The 19,754-nt window shown below is 47.9% G+C and overlaps 1 protein-coding gene across 15 annotated transcripts in view; it reads left to right on the forward strand.

Moving 5' to 3' along the window:
* The window catches only part of TBCD (tubulin folding cofactor D), a 196,256-nt gene that overhangs the window by 49,389 nt on the left and 127,113 nt on the right, over positions 1–19,754 (forward strand). For 13 of the 15 annotated variants that reach the window (XR_013536128.1, XM_035302257.3, XM_035302263.3 and 10 more), the window contains one exon: positions 4,385–4,479. The exons of the other annotated variants lie outside the window; for them this stretch is intronic. Coding sequence is in view for 12 of the 13 variants with exons in the window: in XM_035302257.3 (XP_035158148.3) it covers positions 4,385–4,479 (95 nt within the window). In the remaining variant the exon portion in view is untranslated. The remainder of the gene's footprint in view (positions 1–4,384; positions 4,480–19,754) is intronic. 15 annotated transcript variants of the gene reach the window in all.

Consider the following 19,754-nt stretch of genomic DNA (forward strand, 5'->3'; position numbering starts at 1 on the left):
GCTACTTGGGAGGCTGAGGTGGGAGGATCACTTGAGGCCAGGAGTTAGAGGCTTCAGTAGGCCATGATGGTGCCACTGCTGTACTCCATCCTGGGCAGCAGAGTGAGACCTGGTCTCAAAAAAAAAAGTTGAGTTTCGACAGCCACAAGTGCTGTGCTGTGTCTGTTTTGTCAGACTTTCTGGGGGTTCTGGGGTTTGGGGCCATGTGACTTGTGTGTGGTAGGGGCGTGGGCTGGGGTGTGCAGGCGGCAGGGCCTGGGGTTTCTGGCCCTGTGTGCTGACCTCCCAGGGAGTATTCCTTCTGCTTTTGTGAATGTCTCCCCCAGTTTGAGAAGCAGAGGGTTGAAAAAGGCATCTGCATGCTCAGGACCCAAGGTGTGTGATTGTCCCTCATTAGCCCAGGTGCCGGGGAAAAAACGCTGTGGTGTCAGCACTTCGGAGGCCCTGGCTCTTGCTGCCCGTCAGTCACAGGGACAGCGCCGCAGCAGCCCACAAGGTCTTGTTTTCCTTCTGGAGCAGATTTCTTGTGCATTTAGCCTCCAGCCTGCTCAGCAACAATTTCAGGAGCACAGAAAACAGTGTGTCAGATATGGGTCATCCTTTTCAAAGCAGTGAGCCTGTATGAGAAACATTCTCCCAGTGGCAACATTCCTAGTGGAACACATGTGTGCAGCTGTTTCAACAGTGACTACTTGATGGGAGGCAGGGGTTGGGGGGTGGTAAGTGCTCGGCTTCTCTGTGTGTGACCTCCTGCCTTGTTTTAGGCATGTCCCTGGAGCTCTGTTCTGGTGGGCTTGGTGGGTGTATGTCCTCACCTGCGGCCTTTATGGCAGTGTGGTGGGCTCTGAGGTGGGCCCTGAGCCTACCTGTGTCTGTCTGTACTTGGCCTCTCTTCTGGCTGCTGGGCCGCCTGTTCCTTAGGCCTGGAGTGTCTCCTTCAGCTCACCTCCCATCCTTCCTCCCACACGTGCAGTCTCTCCTGACTGTGTGTTCCTTACTCCAGCTCAGTCTTGGTCTAGTTTCATTTGTCCTGGCTGGTTTAATCTTCAGGTGCTTTTTACCTTTAGTTTTGTTATTTTATTGTGCTCATTCCGTTTTTGTAGCTAGGTTCTGGGACGGGATGGCCTTTTTACTCTTGACTTCTCAGGGCCTTCATCCCAAGGTAGCCGTAGGGCCGTGGCCCTGAGTCCTCATGGGATACAGCTCTGGACTGCACCTGTCTCCGCTTCCCCTGGGTGCTCAGTGTGTGGTTGTTGGCCGTGGCATGAAAAGGCACAGCCTCGGAGCAGGATGTCTGAAGAACCAGGAAGCCAGGACTTGCTGGGTGTGGGGCGGCCTGTAGCCCTGTATGGTGGCTGCTCCAGTCTTGTCCTTCCCTGGGACATGTGGTGAGCTGCCAGCCTCTTCTGAAACAGCCTGGAGAAAGGGCATTAATTATACATTAACCGTAAGAACACCCAGCACCCAGGAGGGTTAACTTACTCCCTGCTCCATTCCCGGGCTAGGTTATGCAGTGAATGGACCCCTGGATCCATCCCCAGGGGTCCAGGACCTGTGTGGCTGGTGTGGCTGTTCCCTAAGTGTGCACAACTCATGCAGGACCTGGGGCTTCTCCCCAGTCCCATCACCAGCCCTACAGCATTACCCAGGACCCAGGGAGTAGCACCAGACCCCAGTTGTGGCAGAAGTAGGGTGCCTGGGAGAGTAGTGTGTGTGTCTTTGCCAACCCCATTGGGTTCTTCTGTGAGCAAACCGACTGAACCTGTGCCTGGGCCCGGCTGCGGATCCTGCTGACTTGATTTGCCTAGAGCATCTTCTGGACACTTGGTGTAGGGCATCGGGGAGGCGCGGCATTACGCTGTGCTTGTGTCAGCAGGAGACTCACCACATGTGTTCCTTTCTGTTCCAGCTTTAAACTTCCATTGAGGTTTTTGACTAGGCGATATTTTTATTCAGAATTCAAACTGAAGGGAAGAAGACAGAGAGTCCCCAGACCCTGGAGCCTACCCTCCCCGCCCAGGTGACTGGAGGCACCCGTTTCTCATTCCTCTGGGGACTGATTTAAGTGTGACCAGATGGATACAAAGGTTTTCTTGTCTTGTTTCGTATTTAGAGATGGGGTCTTGCTCTGTGCTCAGGGACCATCATGGCTCACTGCGGCCTCTGCCTCCTGGGCTCAAGTGATCTTCCTGTCTCAGCCTCTGAGTGGCTAAGACTCCAGGTGTGGACAACCACGCCCGGCTAATTATTTTATTTTATTTTTGTAGAGATGGGGTCTTGCTATGTTGCCCAGACTGGTCTTGAATTCCTGGCCTCAAATGTTCCTCTTGCCTTGGTCTCCTAAAGTGCTGGGACTACAGGCGTGAACCCTGTGCCTGGCTAAACTTGTTTATTTTGTTTTACAGAGATAGTGACTACTTGTCACACTGTTCTACCAAATGCATCTTTGAGGTCATTTTACTTTAGTTTCGTGCTTTTCCCCTTGCACTTGATGATCTGAGACCCATGTCCCCGTGACACTCTTTGCCCCCCCCCTCTCTCTCTCCAGCTTGCTCACAGCTTCCACAGTTTTCCGTTCTCTCCACTCCCCTGAGACCAGGAGTGCCTCAGGCTTGGATCTGAGGGCAGGAATGTGCCCCCGGCTGCCTGGCTTCCCCCTGCATCCCTGGCATCCAAGGACAGGTCCCCTCTCGGGTTTGACACATGCTGTGGTGGTGTTGGGTGCCTTGGGCCAGCCTTATGGGTGGACGGCGCCCGCTGAACCGTGCTGCCCTTGCCACTGTGCCACAGTGGACACACATCTGATTAGAAGTAGACGTTGTCCTGACAGGCATTTGTTTTAGTATATTTAAGTCACAGTAACAATGATACTTTATCAAGTTCATTCAGATGTTACTCTTTGTGAAAAGTGTGAAGCATCTTTCTCCAATTAAAACCCTAGAGGACACAAGTGCTGATGTGATATGCACAGGTTTACTGAGCCTCTGGGCAGACACTCAATGAAACATCTGGAACTCAGAATGAGTATAGTTGTCATCCAGTCACTCAGTGACGATGAGCTCCCAGGGGCAACTGGTGTCCATCTCAGCCCCTCCTCCAGCCGGGCATGCAGGAGGTGAGGCAGCCGGCCAGTGACAGGCACTTGCCGATTTTCCTGAGTATTCCTGTGTGTGTCGATTGCCAGCTGGTCAGACAGTTTAGTTGGTTTTCCTAAATGTTTCTTTACTGTTAAATCAATTTAATTAGAATGAGTGAAAGCCCTGTCACTTGCTGGTTTTTTGCCATAGCCTCATTAGAGCTTCTGAACCACCCCAGCGAAATTATTAAATATAAAATATGGCCGGGCACGGTGGCTCACGTCTGTAATCCGAGCACTTTGGGAAGCGGAGGCGGGTGGATCACATGACGTCGGAAGTTTGAGACCAGCCTGACCAACATGGAGAAACCCCGTTGCTACTGAAAATACAAAATTAGCTGGGCATAATGGTGCATGCCTGTAATCCTAGCTACTCAGGAGGCTGAGGCAGGAGAATTGCTTAAACCTGGGAGGCAGAGGTTGTGGTGAGCTGAGATCGTGCCATTGCACTCCAGCCTGGGCAACAAGAGTGAAACTCTGTCTCAAAAAAAAAAATAAATAAATAAAATGACTATGACTTGATCTATTGGCATTGCATTAGTTCGTTAAAAGTTCATATTTCAAATACTGTAAAAAATCTTGAAATGCCAATTCATTGTTTTAGTTATTAATTTTGAATTTGATGCCTAACAGTGGCTTGTCATTTAAAGGAGGTCTCCCTTCTCCCGCTTCTACTGACATATGCTTCATGTGCTATTTTCAGTGCCATACTTCTCTGAAGTGTCTTATTTCTTTTCCTGGGAGCACAGGTGTTGCCCGTACTTGGAGCCACACTGCTGTGGTGGGAATCCCACCTGGTAAGGCACGACAGGACGGTCTCTTTGTTTGGGGACTGACCATGACTTTTCCTTACTCTCAGGAGATCTGAAGAGAGGCACTGGGGAGCACAGCTGCTGTCTTTGTACTCAGTCGCAGTGTGTTATTTCTTCAGCCAACTGATCTTTTTTTTTTTATTTTTTAGAGACAATGTCATTGCCCAGGCTGGAGGGCAGTGGCGTGATCTCAGCTCACTGCAACCTCTGCCTCCCAAGTTCAAGCGATTCTCCTGCCTCAGCCTCCTGAGTAGCTGGGATTACAGGCATGCGCCACCATGCCCAGCCTTGATACTTTAGAAACTTACTAACAGGTTTTAGTGTGCCTCACAGGCATAGGATGTGGACTTGCCAGCCTGTTATCCTTGCTACACTGTGGGCTTTGAACCAAAAGCTGACATGGGAGCTCTGATCTCAGAGTCTTTGTTGCTCTTAGTTTCCAGGAGACCGACAAGGCCTGGCATGGGGGATGTCTGGCGCTGGCGGAGCTGGGCAGGAGAGGCCTGTTGCTGCCATCTCGACTCGTGGATGGTGAGTAACTGAAGCACGGTCAGTTGCGTCGCCAAGGCTGTCCGTGGCAGGCTGTGGCTTCTCGTCTGAACCCAGCTCTGCAGTGTAGCCCTGCCGTGAGCAGGCACAGAAGAGTTTGAGAATGGAGTCTGTCCACCTTTTTCTCACATTGGCCTTCATCATTGCGTGATTGCCTTGTTTTTCTGGTGTGAAATTTTAATGCCACAGGTTACGCTGTGTGCTCGGTTTTGGAGGGCCACGAATCATCGTAATGTCTGATTTTCTTACTCCCCAGAACCAGTTTTCATTCTTGAGGGGCATGGTTGCCCCTTAAGGACACATGCAGTGGCACCTGCTTGAGTTGTAGAACCAGGTACCCCGGCAGCATCTTGGGTCCCCCGAAGTGATGCGGTATTCCCTGGAGATAAGGCTAAGGCCAGCATGGAGTCAGGGTGGGAACTGGGGTGGAGGGCTGGGAGCTCTGCAGTGGCCTGCAGTGGGGTGGGGACAGAGGGCATGGCACGGGGGGCGCAGAGGCACTGCCCAGACCAGCTGTTGTTCTGGGGCTTCACACAGCCCTCTCTGTGTTTGGTGGGAGGGTCCCTGGGTGTGGCTGGTGGTGCCCTCCGGGGGCAGGAAGGAATGGATGTCTATATAGGAGAGAAGGGGGCCCATCCTGAGAGGGCCCCACCTCAGACACTGCGCACCCCGGGACTAGAGGGGGCCTATCCTCAGAGGCCCCACCACAGACACTGCACACCCCGGGAATAGATGGGGCTTATCCTGAGAGGCCCCACCACAGACACTGCACACCCCGGTACTAAAGGGGGCCCATCTAAAGAGGCCTCACCACAGACACTGCACACTCTGGAGTAGAGGGGACCCATCCTGAGGGGGCCCCACCAAAGACACTGCACACCCTGGGAGTAGAAGGGACCCATCCTGAGAGGGCCCCACCACAGACACTGCGCACCCTGGGAGTAGAGGAGACCCATCCTGAGAGGGCCCCACCACAGACACTGCACACCCCGGGACTAGAGGGGGCCCATCCTCAGAGGCCCCAGCACAGACACTGCACACCCTGGGACTAGAGGGGGCCCATCCTGAGAGGGCCCCACCACAGACACTGCACACCCCGGGAATAGAGGGGACCCATCCTGAGAGGCCCCACCACAGACACTGCACACCCTGGGACTAGAGGGGGCCCATCCTGAGAGGGCCCCACCACAGACACTGCACACCGTGGGACTAGAGGGGGCCCATCTTGAGAGGGCCCCACCACAGACACTGTGCAGCCCAGGACTAGAGGGGGCCCATCCTCAGAGGCCTCACCACAGACAATGCACACCCCGGGACTAGAGGGGGCCCATCCTCAGAGGCCCCACCACAGACACTGCACACCCTGGGAGTAGAGGGGGCCCATCCTCAGAGGCCCCACCACAGACACTGCACACCCTGGGACTAGAGGGAGCCCATCCTCAGAGGCCCCACCACAGACACTGCACACCCTGGTACTAGAGGGGTCCCATCCTCAGAGGCCTCACGACAGACACTGCGCACCCTGGGAGTAGAGGGGGCCCATCCTCAGAGGCCTCACCACAGACATTGCACACCCTGGGAGGCTCTGGGCCTATTCAGATGTCTGTCCAGAATAGACACTGAGATGTGGTGGCCTTGTGCCTTCCCAGGGCAGAGCTGTGGTGGCATCTGAAGTGACAGCTTTGCACTTGGCATTGTGATGTATGGGGAGAGCTTTTAGAGCCTGCAGTTCTTTTTTTAATGTTTCTGCTTATTTTTTTTTAGAGTTTTTAAATTTTTAGACCTCTTTTTTGAGATCTAATTTACATGCTATAAAATTTATTCTTTTAAGTCTACAGTTCAGTGGTTTCTATGTATTTACAGAGGTGTGCAACCATCTCCATAATTTAATTTCGACACATTTTCATTGCCTCCGAAATAAATCCTGTGTTTGAGCTGTCACTCTCCACTCTCCGCAGCACCCTGCCCTGGCAACCATGCCTCTGTGAATTTGTCTTTTGTAGACATTTCATGAAAGTGGAACCTGCAGTGTGTGATCTCTGGTGTCTGAATTCTTCTCCTGCATGTAATGGTTTTAGTTCCTCCATGTTGTAGCTGGTGGAGTTGCCTCCTGCCTTCTTGTGGCAGAGCCTTGTCCTGTGTGTAAATTTGTGAATGCGCTGCACGCCACGCTTTATCCTCTTCATCAGCGGATGGACACCTGGGTTGTTCTACCTTTCATCATTGTAATAATGCTGCTGTGAACATTTGTGTGCACGTTTTTGAGTGGATGTGTGTTTTCATTTCCTTTGGGTATAGACCTAGAAGTAGAAATGCCATGCCATATGGTAACTCCATGTTTAACTTTTTAAGAAACTGCCAAACTTTTTCCAAAATGATTGCACCATTTTATAGTCCTACCTACAGCGTATGAGGGTTCTGTTGCTCTGCATCCTCACCAACACTTGTTTTTAACTTTAAAAAAATTTTTTTGATGGGGTTTCACTTTGTTGCTCCGGCTTGAGTACAGGGATGCAATCTCTGCTCACGGTAGACTCCATGTCCCAGGCCCAGGCGATCTCCCACCTGAGCCTCCTGAGCAGCTGGGGCCACTGATGCTCACCACCATGCCCAGGTAATGTTTTGTAGTTTTGTTAGAGACAAGGCTTCACCACATAGCTCAGGCTGGTCTTGAACTCCTCAGCTCAAGCGATCCACCTGCCTTGGCCTCCTGAAGTGTTGGAACGCTGCTTCTTTAAAAAAAAAAAAAACCAGCAGCTCCCAGTGAAGGTGCAGGGAGTGAGTGGATGCCAGACTTCCAGACGAATTTTTGTTGCTTACGGACCAGGAGATTCCCAGCAGAGGAGCCCCATGGGTTGCCAGCGTGACTCTTTTGGCCGGTGCAGCTGTTTTGCCGGTGTTCCGGCATGGCAGTTCTCAGTGCGGAGTATGCGGGATGACTGGGTGCCCTTTTAGTTGGTGTTTGGAGCTCCAAGAAGGCAGACTCATGCATTCAGCTGATTGGGAGGGGGACTGAAGCCGGGAGTCAGATCGGGAGATTCCCGGGCAGAAAAGCGGCAGAAAAGCGCCACAAATCTCAGTGCTGCTGTTTCAGCTGGCGCAGCCGCGGTACGGGAAATTGCATAGATCCCAGCGCCTTTTCAGTGGCCACTGGGGCACCTGGGAGAGAATTGACCGTTCAGTTAGGAAAAGGAAAAAAGGGGGCTCCGAGGGGGGGAGCCAGGTGATCGGGCTCGGCTGGTCCCACCCCCACAAAAATACAGCAATTGGAAACGCTGACGGTTGAGTTTCACAGCAAGCACAGCTGAACCCGGGAAGGTCCAGCTCTGTGGGGGAGGGGCGTCCGCCGAAGGAAAACAGAAACAGAAATAACATCATCACCAACAAACTGGACGTCCACTCAGAGACCCAATCTGAAAGTCAGCAATTACAAAGACGACAGGTAGATAAATCCACAAAGATGGGAATAAATCAGCGCAAAAAGGCTGAAAACATCCAAAATCAGAATGCCTCTCCTCCTTCAGGGGATCATAGCTCCTCCTCAGCAAGGGAACAAGGTCTGATGGAGAATGAGTGTGATGAATTGTCAGAATCAGGCTTCAGAATGTGGATAATAAGAAACTTCTGTGAGCTAAAAGAATATGTTCTAATCCAATGCAAAGAAACTAAGAACCTTGAAAAAAGGTTTGGCAAAATGTGAATGAGAATAGACATTTTAGAGAGGAATATAAGTGAATTAATGGAGCTGAAAAACACAGCACGAGAACTTCGTGAAGTATGCACAAGTTTTAATAGTCGAGTTAAGCAGAAGAAAGGATATCAGAGGTCGAAGACCAACTCAATGAAATAAAACAAGAAGACAAGATTAGAGAAAAAAGGAATGAGCAAAGTCTCCAAGAAATATGGGACTATGTGAAAAGACCTAATCTACGTTTGATAGGTGTACCTGAATGTGATGAAGAGAATGAATCCAAGCTGGAAAATACTCTACAGGATATTATTCAGGACAACTTTCCCAACCTAGCAAGGCAGGAAAATATTCAACTCCAGGTAATACAGGGAACACCACAAAGATATTCCTCAAGAAGAGCAACCCCAGGGAACATACTTGTCAGATTCCCCAGGGTCGAAAGGAAGGAGAAAATGCTAAGGGCAGCCAGAGAGAAAGGTCAGGCAGGTTACCCACAAAGGGAAGCCTATCAGACTCACAGCAGATCTCTCAGCAGAAACCCTACAAGCCAGAAGAGAGTGGGGGCCAATATTCAACATCCTTAAAGAAAAGAACTTTCAACCCAGAATTTCATATCCAGCCAAACTAAGCTTCACAGGCGCAGGAAAAATAAAATATTTCGTGAACAAGCAAGTACTCAGAGATTTCGTCACCACCAGGCCTGCTTTACAAGAGCTGCTGAAAGAAGCACTACACATAGAAAGGAACAACCAGTATCAGCCTTTCCAAAAATATACCAAAACGTAAAGAGCATCAACATATTGAAGAATTTACATAAACTAATGGGCAAAACAGCCAGCTAGCATCAAATGGCAGTATTAAACTCACATATATTATTATTAATCCTAAATTTAAATTGACTAAATCCCCCAATCAAAAGACACAGACAGGCAAATTGGATAAAAAGCCAAAACCCATCGGTACGCTGCCTCCAGACCCATCTCACATGCAAGGATACACAAAGACTCAAAGGGATGGAGGAAGATTTGCCAGCCAAATGGAGAGCAAAAATAGATAAATAAATAAAAAGCAGGAGTTGCAATTTTAGCCTCTGATAAAATAGACTTTAAAGCAACAAAGATCAAAAGAGGCAAAGAAGTACATTACATAATGGTAAAAGGATCAATGCAACAAGTAGAGCTAATGATGCTAAATATATATGCACCCAATACAGGAGCACCCAGATACATAAGGCAAGTTCTTAATGACTTACAAAGAGACTTAGACTCCCACGCAATAATAGTGGGAGACTTTAACATCACATTGTCAGTATTAGACAGATCAATGAGACAAAATTAACAAGGATATTTAGGACTTGAACTCAGACCCGGAACAAGTAAACTTAATGAACATTTATAGAACTCTCCACCCCAAATACACAAAACATATATTCTTATCAGTACCACATCACACCTACTGTAAAAGTGACTACATACTTGGAAGTAAATCACTCCTCAAATTGCATTTCACAGGTTTAAATGAAATATTGGTTGGCTGCTTGTTATTTTCCTCCCTTATTCCTTCCTGTCTCCATTGTTAAGCACAATTACTGGCATAAAAGAGGTTTTCAGTACGCATTTTTAGACTGCATTCTAGCCTGGCAGTAGAGCAACACTCCTGTTCTCTCTCCCTTTTTCTCTTCCTCTTTCTCTCTTTCATTCTTTTTTTTCTTTCTTTCTCTCTTTTTCTTTAAAAAAAAAAAAAAAAGCTGAAACCACCCTAGTGAGTGTGAAGTGCCACCGTATGTATCATGCTTTCAGTTTGCTTTTCCCTGATGGCTAATAACACTGAGCATTTTCTGTGTTTGCTACCTGTTTGTATATCTTCTTTGGAGAAATGTCTATTCAAGTTCTTTTACTCATTTAAAAAATTGACTTTTTTATTGTTATTGTAAGAGTTTTTCATGTATTCTGGACGTAAGTCTCTTATTGGATATTATTGCATTCTGTGGTTGCCTTTTCACTTTCTGTTGATTGATTGATTGATTGACAGTCTTGCTTGTTGCCCTGGCTAACGTGCAGTGGCACCATCACAGCTTACTGCCACCTTGAACTCCTGGGCTGAAGCCATATTACCACCTTAGCTTCCCAAGTAGTTGGGAGTACAGGGACTCACCCCCACACCTGGCTAATTTTTTCCCTTTTTTCGAGACAGGATCTCACTCTCATTGCCCATGCTGGAGTGCAGTGGTGTGATCTCGGCTCACTGCAGCCTCCACCTCTAGGGCTCAAGTGGTCTGTCTACCTCAGCCCCCCAAGTAGCTGGGGCTACAGGTGCGTGCCACCGTGCCCAGCTAGTTTTTGTATTCTTTGTAGAGATGGGGTTTTCCCATGTTGTCCAGGCTGGTCTTGAACTCCTGAGTTCAAGTGCCATCCGCCTCAGCCTCCCAAAGTGCTAGGATTACAGGCGTGAGCCACTGTGCCTGGCCTTTGTTCCTGACTAATTAAAATTTTTTTTTGTAGAGATGAGGTCTTACTGTGTTGCCCAGGCTGGTCTTGAACTCCTGGCCTCAAGTGATCCTCCTATCTCAGCCTCCCAAAGTGGTGGGATTACAGGCTGTGCCTGGTGTGTTTTCAGTTTCTTTGATGGTGACATTTGACCCAGGTTTTAGATCTTAATTAAGTCCAGCTCATCAGTCTTTTATTTCTGTGTTTCTGGTGTCATAGCTAAGAAATCACTGCCTCCCCCAAAGTAATGAAGTTATACCGCTGTGGTTTTCTTCAACCTTTTGTTCTATGCCAAGTAAGTGACTGATAATGTGCATTTGTCATACTGGATATGTGTTGGGTGTGTGAGAATGTGTGGCTGGGATGGCTGCTGGGTGCCAGCTCCAGGTTAACTTGAAGGAGACCAGACTCCTGGCTTATTGTGTGTGTGTTTTCTGTTGTGTCTTATGGCAGCATCCACTGACCCCAGGCAGCTGGAGAGAGAGGATGCTTGCTGTCATAAACGAAAGGGTCAAGCTGTTCAGAAACTGATAGATGGTGTGGATGTACTGGCTCCTGACCTTTGCATGGTTGGCAGGCCCCCCGCTCCTGCCTGGGGTGCCCTCCGTGTGAGCTGAACCCTCCTCCCTGGTGGGGCCCTCCGTGTGAGCTGAACCCTCCTCCCTGGTGGGGCCCTCTGTGTGAGCTGGATCCTCCTCCCTGGTGGGGCCCTCTGTGTGAGCTGAACCCTCTTCCCTGGAGGGGCCTCCATGTGAGCTGAACCATCCTCCCTGGGGTACGCTCCATGTGAGCTGAACGCTCCTCCTTGGCAGGGCCTCCATGTGAGCTGAACCCTCCTCCCTGGTGGGGCCCTCCATGTGAGCTGAACCCTCCTCCCTGGTGGGGCCCTCCATGTGAGCTGAACCCTCCTGCCTGGCGGGGCTCTCTGTGTGAGCTGAACCCTGTTTGCAGCCTCCATTCTGTACCTGGTGGGACATGGAGGAGCTGTGCTGTCTCAGGGCATGGCAAGGGTTATTTCAGGCAGAGTGAAAGAGATCCTGTCTTGGAGCTGACTTGGGAGGTGACAGGGCTGACGTTCGTTGAGTGATTGCAGCATACTTTCTGTTTGTGGTTTAGACCTCACACTGTTCCTCTGAGAGCCATGTCATTTGTTTAAAGCTATAGCTGTGAGCCAGGTGCAGTGGTGGTGCCTATAGTCCTAGCCTCTTGGGAGGCCAAGACAGCAGGAGGATCACTTGAGCCTAGGAATTTGAGACCAGCCTGGACAATGTAGTGAGACCCCATCTCTAAACAAACAGACACACAAACGCTGCAGCTGTGGGAGCCAGGAGGTCTTTTTGGAGTCATAGTTCAGGCTCAGCCCTTTGGCCTCCTCCATGTCAGCCCTTTGGCCTCCTCCATGTTGCACGGCTGACCAGTCTCTGCACCTCCTGTCACATTGGAGAGTTACTGTGGTTCTCTGTCAGTTTAGTTTGAAAAGTGAAAACAGGCTGGGCATGGTGGCTCACACTTGTAATCCCAGCACTTGGGGAGGCTGAGATGGGGAGATCACCTGAGGCCAGGAGTTTGAGACCAGCCTGGCTAACATGGTGAACACCTGTCTCTACTAAAAACAGAAAATTAGCTGGGTGTGGTGGTGCATGCCTGTAGTCCCAGCTACTCGGGAGGCAGAAGAATCACTTGAACCTGGGAGGCGGAGATTGCAGTGAGCCAAGATCGCACCACTGCTCTCCAACCTGGGTGACAGAGTGAGACCCTTGTCTCAAAAAATAAAAAATATAAAAAAAATGAAAAGTGAAAACAAATGCTTGGCGAAGAAATGTTCCAGAAAGACAATATAGATGAGCATGTTTGATGACGAAAACTTGTGTCTGACTGGGAGGAAATGTAGAGCTTTGTTGGTGTTGCTAACAGAGGAAGAAGCAGAACTGGGGAAGTCAGGTGGGCAGGCAGTGATGTGCTGTTTGCCTTGAAGGCACCCTGGGTCTTTTCCTCCTTCGTCCTCTGAATAGGGGAACTCTGCGCATTGAACAGGGGTGCTCAGGAAAGAAGTGTCATATTTTTTCTGGGTTACTTTTTAGGGAATCCTGCTGCTTCCTCTGCACACACACACACACACACACACACAATCCCCATCTGTTGTGCTGTAAGCCTATTTCTTGGTCTCTGACTTTGTGCACAGCATCACACTCAGCTAATTTTTTAAAGAATTTGAAAGCAGGGCAACAAAGTGAGATCCTGTTTCTGCAGAGTTTTTTAAAAAAAGTAGTCCGGTGCAGTGGAGCATGGCTGTTGTCTCAGCTACTCAGGAGGCTCAGGTGGGAGAATTGCCTGAGCCTGGGAGGTTGAGGCTGCCATGAGTCGTGGTCGCACTGCTGCATTCAAGCGGTCTTCCTGCCAAGGTCTGTGGACAGTGGCCAGGTTCTTTTCTGTGTCATCACCTCTGTTTGAGGACCATTGTTAAAGGGCTTTATTTTAGGTGATCCAAATTGCAGGACTTCTCTGGAGGGGTCCTGGCGTAGGTCTTTTCATCTTTTCTGTGTCTGCTCTTTGAACCCCTCTGCTGTTGTGGCAGGAGGAGGTGGGCACTGCTGACCACGAGTAAGCTCAGTAACGTTTGTGAGCCATACGATTTCCTCTGTTGTGTACAACAAGCACAGGTGGGATGTATTTGGTTTAACTGTATTTTTTGTTTTGTTTAGAGTCTTGCTCTGTCCCTCAGGCTGGACTGCGGTGGCGCCATCTCAGCTCACTGCAGCTTGTCTCCCGGGTTCAAGCGATTCTCATGCCTCTGCCTCCTGAGTAGCTGGGATTACAGGTTTGTGCCGCTATGCCCGGCTAAGTTTTGTACTCTTAGTGGAGACAAGGTTTCACCATGTTGGTCAGGCTGGGTTTAAACTTCTGACCTCAAGTGATCTGCCTGTCTTGGCGTCCCAAAGTGCTGGGTTACAGGTGTGAGCTACTACACCAAGCCAAGGGTACTATTTTGATAAAATATATACATGTGCTCCTAATTATGCATTTTGTGATTTTTATTAGTATTTTGCTTTTTGAAAAATGTCAAGTGTTCTGATCTCTCTGGACATTTTGTATGAATCCTATTTTCCTTGCTATCCTTATTGGATTAAGCATTGTACATATTGACTTGGGTAATAACTAGCATTTGGTGTTTTTCTGAGCTTCTTGGATGTTTGGATTTGTGTCTTTTATCAAACTTGGGAAGTTTTCAGTCATTATTTCTTCAAGTATTTTTGCTGCCCCTTTCTCTCCTCTCCCTATGGGACTCTTGTTATATTAATACACGTTGGTACACTTGATGGTGCCCTGTGAGGTTCTTAGGTTCTGCACTCATTTTAGCTCCAGTCCTCAGTTCAGAATTTTTCTTTAGTTTCTCTTGTAATAATTTGTTTTTGAGACAGGGTCTTGCTCTGTCGCCTTGGCTGGAGTGCAGTGGTAGGATCATGGCTTACTGCATCCTCAACCTCCCCATCCCAAGCAGTTCCCGCCTCAGCCTCTTGAGTAGCTGAGACTACAGGTCTGCTCCGCTGCACCTGACTAATAAAAATAAAATTTGTAGAAACAGGATCTCACCTTATTGTCCAGGCTGCTTTCAAATTCTTGCACTCAAGGGATCTTCCTGCCTTGGCCTCCCAAAGTGCTGGGATTATAGGCATGAGCCACTGTGCCGAGCCTCTTTTTATTTCTGTTTCTTTATCAACATTCCATGTTAGTTTAGCTGTTGTTCTCTTGGTCTCCTTTAGTTCTTTGTCCACAGTTTTCTTTTCTTTCTTTCTTTCTTTTTTTTTTTTGATATGGAGTGTCACTCTGTTGCCCAGGCTGGCATGATCTTGGCTCACGGCAACTTCCACCTCCTGGGTTCAAGCAATTCTCCTGCCTCAGCAGGGATTACATGCGCCCACCACCATGCCTGGCTAATTTTTTTGTTATTTTTTTTTAGTAGAGACGGGGTTTCACCACGTTCATCAGGCTGGTCTTGAACTCCTGATCTCGTGATCCGCCCACCTTGGCCTTCCAAATTTGTCCACTGTTTCCTTGAGATCTGTGAGCATATTTAAGGGAGTTAATTTAAAGTCTTTGTCTAAGGCTGAGCACAGTGGCTCATACTTGTGTCCCAGCATTTAACCTTTGCTTTAAAGCATAAAAAGGGAGAAACCTTTGCCTATGTGTTTCTCAAATAACAGATTTGATGGCTGTGTTGGTGGCATAGGTCTGTTTATACACACTGTGTGGCTGAAGCAGGCCTCTGTTAAATTAGCATTTACAAAGCTTTTTTTCATGCCTCCTCCCCTTGCAGTCCTCAGGCTGGGGTCCTTCACTGCCCTTGCTCAAGGAGGCCAATCCCTTCCCCCAGCAGGTGCAATCTGTCACCCCCATGTCCTACAAAGTGTAATTGTTTAGTGTCCCAAAGCTGCAGAGAAGAACATCTTAACCTTCCTGCAGTTTTCTGAAGGATGGAGAGCATGTTTATTTTACTGCTAGAAGTATGGGTCCCTGTGAACCTGCACCAGGTGGTAAGCCCTATATGTTGGAAATACAGGCTGCCTAACTCTTATTTAAAGTGATATTTTGAAAAAATTTTTAATACATTTTTATAAATTTTGAAAAAATTTTAATAAACCAAATTATATAAATTTATATAAATTTTATAAATGTTGAATATGAAGTGGCATTGGAGCACATGCTCTCAGCACTCATCGAAGATGTGCAAGCAGCATCTTGTGAAGATGTTGCTGCATCTGCGTTGGGGTCTTGTTAAAAGTGTCATTCAGTAAATTAATTCCCACCTGTGGACTGTCTTTTCTGGCTTCAGAAAGAAACTTTTTTTTTTCTCTATGGATAACGAAAATGCTGCAAGTTCTTCCTATAACAAATGCGATTGGCGTCTGCCGCTCTTGGCAATGGAGGTGAGAACACAGCTTGTCTGTGGCGGTGAAGTACAGGGTTTGGAGGGAGATGCAGGTGTTAAACAAGGGAACAAATCAAAGAAGGGGCAGTTTCCGAGAACAGATAAGGCCATTCAGAAAGTAGAGAGGATGGTGAGATCCATAGTGATGGGCCAGCCAGTGCCTTGAATAAGACTTGGGGAAGACCTTGGGGATGATATTGACACTGAGAGCTGCTATCCCGAAGGAGTCAAGCAGCATGGACGCCTGGCTGCAGCATCTCGGAGCCAAGCAGGATGGATGCCTGGCCGCAGCGTCTCAGAAAGAGAAACAGAGACTGCCACGAGCGGTGACGGCCGAAGAGCAAAAGAGCAGGCACAGAAAAACGCCTGGGTCCCGATCCCAGAGGGACTTCAGGAACACAGTGGGGATTTGGAAATTATGCAACACAAAATTGAAAATGGGAGAAGATGCTGTAGTGCAGTGGGAAGGAATGGAACAGTGAGGTTGTTTGGGAGCCACCACAGCATTGCATAGTTCAGATTGAGACCATAGCTATGAAGAAGGGAAAAAGGAAGGACTCTGAACTCAACAAATTTGCTGTTCTATTAAGTGAATCAGGGTGAGATAGTAAGGAGGACAGTGAGTGACGTTTTGGAGCCTTCCACACAGAAATGGTCTACACGGTTATGGATTGGGTGAGTTCGCACATGAGGGAGTGAGACAAGGCAGGTGAGTGGGTGAAGCTTGAACTGGGCTCCCAGTCTCACTGGCATGGGGAGGTGGAGAAGAGGAGAGGAAGCAGCTGACATGGAAGGAAGGAAACTGATGGTGGGGAGCTCCTTCAGAAGGGATGCTTTATAGGAGGAGGAGTCCAATTGTGAGAGGAGGAAGGGGTGGAGGACCAGAGTTTCCTCACAGGCTCTGGAGCACAGAGGTGAAGATGATCCAGGAGAGCAGCTCCAGCTGAGGTCTAGAGACAGGGCGTTCCCTCCCTGGTGGAGCCGTGGGGCCCAGTGCTGAGGCTGGCTCAGGCTCCTGTGGGTTGTCCTACCATCCTGTCTAGCCCTGGCTGTGGCCTGGCCTGACCCTGCTGTCTCCTGCCGGCCTGTGTACCTCAGTTCCCAGCCGAGCAGGGGGCCTGGGAGAGGGCCACTCCGAGCACGTCCTGACACAGCTCTGGCATCCAGTTCTCCATGTTTTTTTCTGCTTTTTAAATCTCAGTATACTTTTAAGCTTTCAGATTTTCAGGAAAACAAAAAGCATGAGGCATCTTTGACTTTGAACATGGACCGATTGTTCGGTTTTTGGTATTAAAGTGGTTTTTCCTCAAGTGACTGTGTGTGCTTTGTGTTTTACTTCATCTTGTTCTCCTTCCCTCCCTCCAGAACGTGGCACTTTGTCCGAACGTGAACACTGGTAGGGACAGACGGCGGTGGGCCAGTTAAGACTGTTTAGAAAGGGTATTGTCAGTGTCTTCTCTCACATGTGAATTCAAGGATCCTTTATTTCTTTCTCAGCTTTATTGATATGTAATTTGCCTACCATATAATTTACCCATTTAAATATATATAATTTCATGGTTTTTAGGACATTATTAGAAAATTGTGGTAAAATATATTTAACAAAAATTTGCTATTTTAATTGTTGTTAAGCATATTAATCCAGTGACATTAATTACAGTCATGCTTTTTTACAGTATAACCATCACCATTGTCTGGTTCTAAAACTTCTCATCACCCCAGATTAAGAAGTAACTCACCCCTGATTCTTCTCCCATTCAACTCTTGGTAACTCTAGTCTGCTTTCTGCTTGAAAAAGGACTGCATGTTTTAGAGATCTTGTATAAGTGGAAGTGTACAATATTTGGCCTTTTGCATCTGTCTTATTTTATTTAGCATCATGTTTTCAAGGTTAATCTATGTTGTAACATGTATTCGAATTTTTTTTTTTTTTAAATTTTTTTATTTTGAGATGAAGTCTCGCTCTGTCGCCCCCAGGCTGGAGTGCAGTGGCACGATCTTGGGTCACTGCAACCTCTACCTCCCAGGTTCAAGTGACTCTTCTGCCTCAGCCTCCCGAATAGCTGGGACTACAGGTGTGTGCCACTACGCCTGGCTAATTTTTGTATTTTTAGTAGAGACAGTGTTTCACCATATTGGCCAGGCTGGTCTTGAACTCCTGACCTTGTGATTCCCCTGCCTCAGCCTCCCAGAGTGTTGGGATTACAGGCATGAGCCACTGTGTCCTGCTTAGAATTTTCTTTCTTTTAAAGGCTGAATAATATTTTGTTGTATGGACATACCATATCTTTATTTATTTTTTAAAAGGTGATGGGGTCTTACTATTTTGTCCAGGCTGGAGCGCAGTGTCTATTCACAGGCCCAGTCATAGTGCACTACAGCTTTGAACTCCTGGGCTCTAGTGACCCTCTTGCCTCAGCCTCCTGAGGGCTGTGATATCAGGCGTGCACCACTGCACCTGGCCATATTTTCTTGATTAATTCATCAGTGGCCGCTTGGGTTGTTTCCACCTTCTGGGTATTGTGAATAATGCTGCTATAGACAGGGATACAGGTACCTGCCTGAGACCCCGTTTTTTTAGTTCCTTTGGGTATATACCCAGAAGTGGAATTACTGTGTCATGTGGTAATTCTATGTTCAACTTTTTGTATGTAAAAATTAGAAGTGTTTAGCTCTTAAGTTGCATCATGCATAAATGCAGAAAAGTAGTATAGTTAAAAAATAGATCTCTCTTTTTTTTTTTTGCTTGAAAGTTCTAGGAGTCTGTTTTCCTTTTAAAGATAGACACAAAGGGCTTATCCTGGTTGCAACGGAGGAGTGATTGCAAATGGCCTTTGGAGAGATTGTGTTGGGGGGGGCGCAGGTCTCTGTGCATCAGGCACGTAGCCTGTACCGCAGCCGTTGTGCCAGGCATAGCTCCTCGCGCTGTACTGTGGCAGGAGGCGCTCAGCTACCCCCGCTGCTTCCTGTTTGTCATTTAAGATGATTCCTGGTGCTTTTTGCTGAGCGATCAAATGGTGTTCTCAGGATTTTGGGCCCTTGACACCAAGGGCTGTCTTCTTGGGGGTGTGACATGAGAGCTCCTTGTCTGCAGGGTATGAGGCTTTGGGTCTCATTGTGGACTGCGGCATGTGATGGCTTGTCACTGCTCCCCACATGGCTGTTTAGTTTCTGGAAAGCTGGAGGTATGATATTTTTGTTCTTTGCCAAAACACGCTGGTGTATACAAACAGAAGTCCCCGCATGCTAGTCAGCACTGTGCCTGTGTTTATGGTTCTGCATCTGACCGTGTGCCCCTGGGGTTGGTGTAGTGGCTGTTAGAGGCAGATGATCGACACGGCTGGGGGCTTGCTGGTGCCCTTGCTGCTGCTTTAGGGACAGCTCGAGGCAGTGGTCTCAGATACCCCTTTGGAATCCTTCTTATAAGTTTTATAAAATCTAACTCATTGCAAATAACTATTTGCCATGCTGAGTACTGTCGTTTTAAAATAAAACGATTGCATCACTCATCTAAATAAATCCAGGACATCTAGGTAGAATAATCTACCATTCTCCGTTAAAAATTTCACAGGGCTGGGCGCCGTGTGTTGCACTTGTAATCCCAGTACTTTGGGAGGCTGAGGTGGGAGGATCACTTGAGCCCAGGAAGGTCGAGGCTGCAGTGAGATATGAATGTGCCACTGCACTCCAGCCTGGGCCACAGAGCGAGACCCTGTCTAAAAAACAGTTCATAGGCAAGTTTTTCTCTCACAGAAATTTTACTCTGTTTTCTTCTCAAGCCCATATTTCCGTATACTTCTCACCCAGCATTTTACCCCAAAGTAATGTATTTCTGTGCCTAAAAATTTTTATTGATCTCTCCATCATTTATCTGCTACAAAGAAAATAACATGAATGTAAACTTCAACTTTTACATTTTGTATGATTATAAGATGCTAATTGTTTTCTTTTATACCTAAAATGGTTTCTGCTAGCCTTTATTTGAGAAAACTTGCACAAAAGTCCCCAATCCAACATTTACAAGTGAATTTGTATAAATCCCACTTGCCTTTTTCCCAAACAAACCGAAAAACAGCTTTATGACGGGGTGCCTGACAGTGGTGTAACAAAGCTCACTTAAACTGAAGATGCTGATGATTTAAAAGGTTTTCTA

This window comes from Callithrix jacchus, chromosome 5, assembly GCF_049354715.1.
Source record: "Callithrix jacchus isolate 240 chromosome 5, calJac240_pri, whole genome shotgun sequence".
NCBI lineage: Eukaryota > Metazoa > Chordata > Mammalia > Primates > Cebidae > Callithrix > Callithrix jacchus.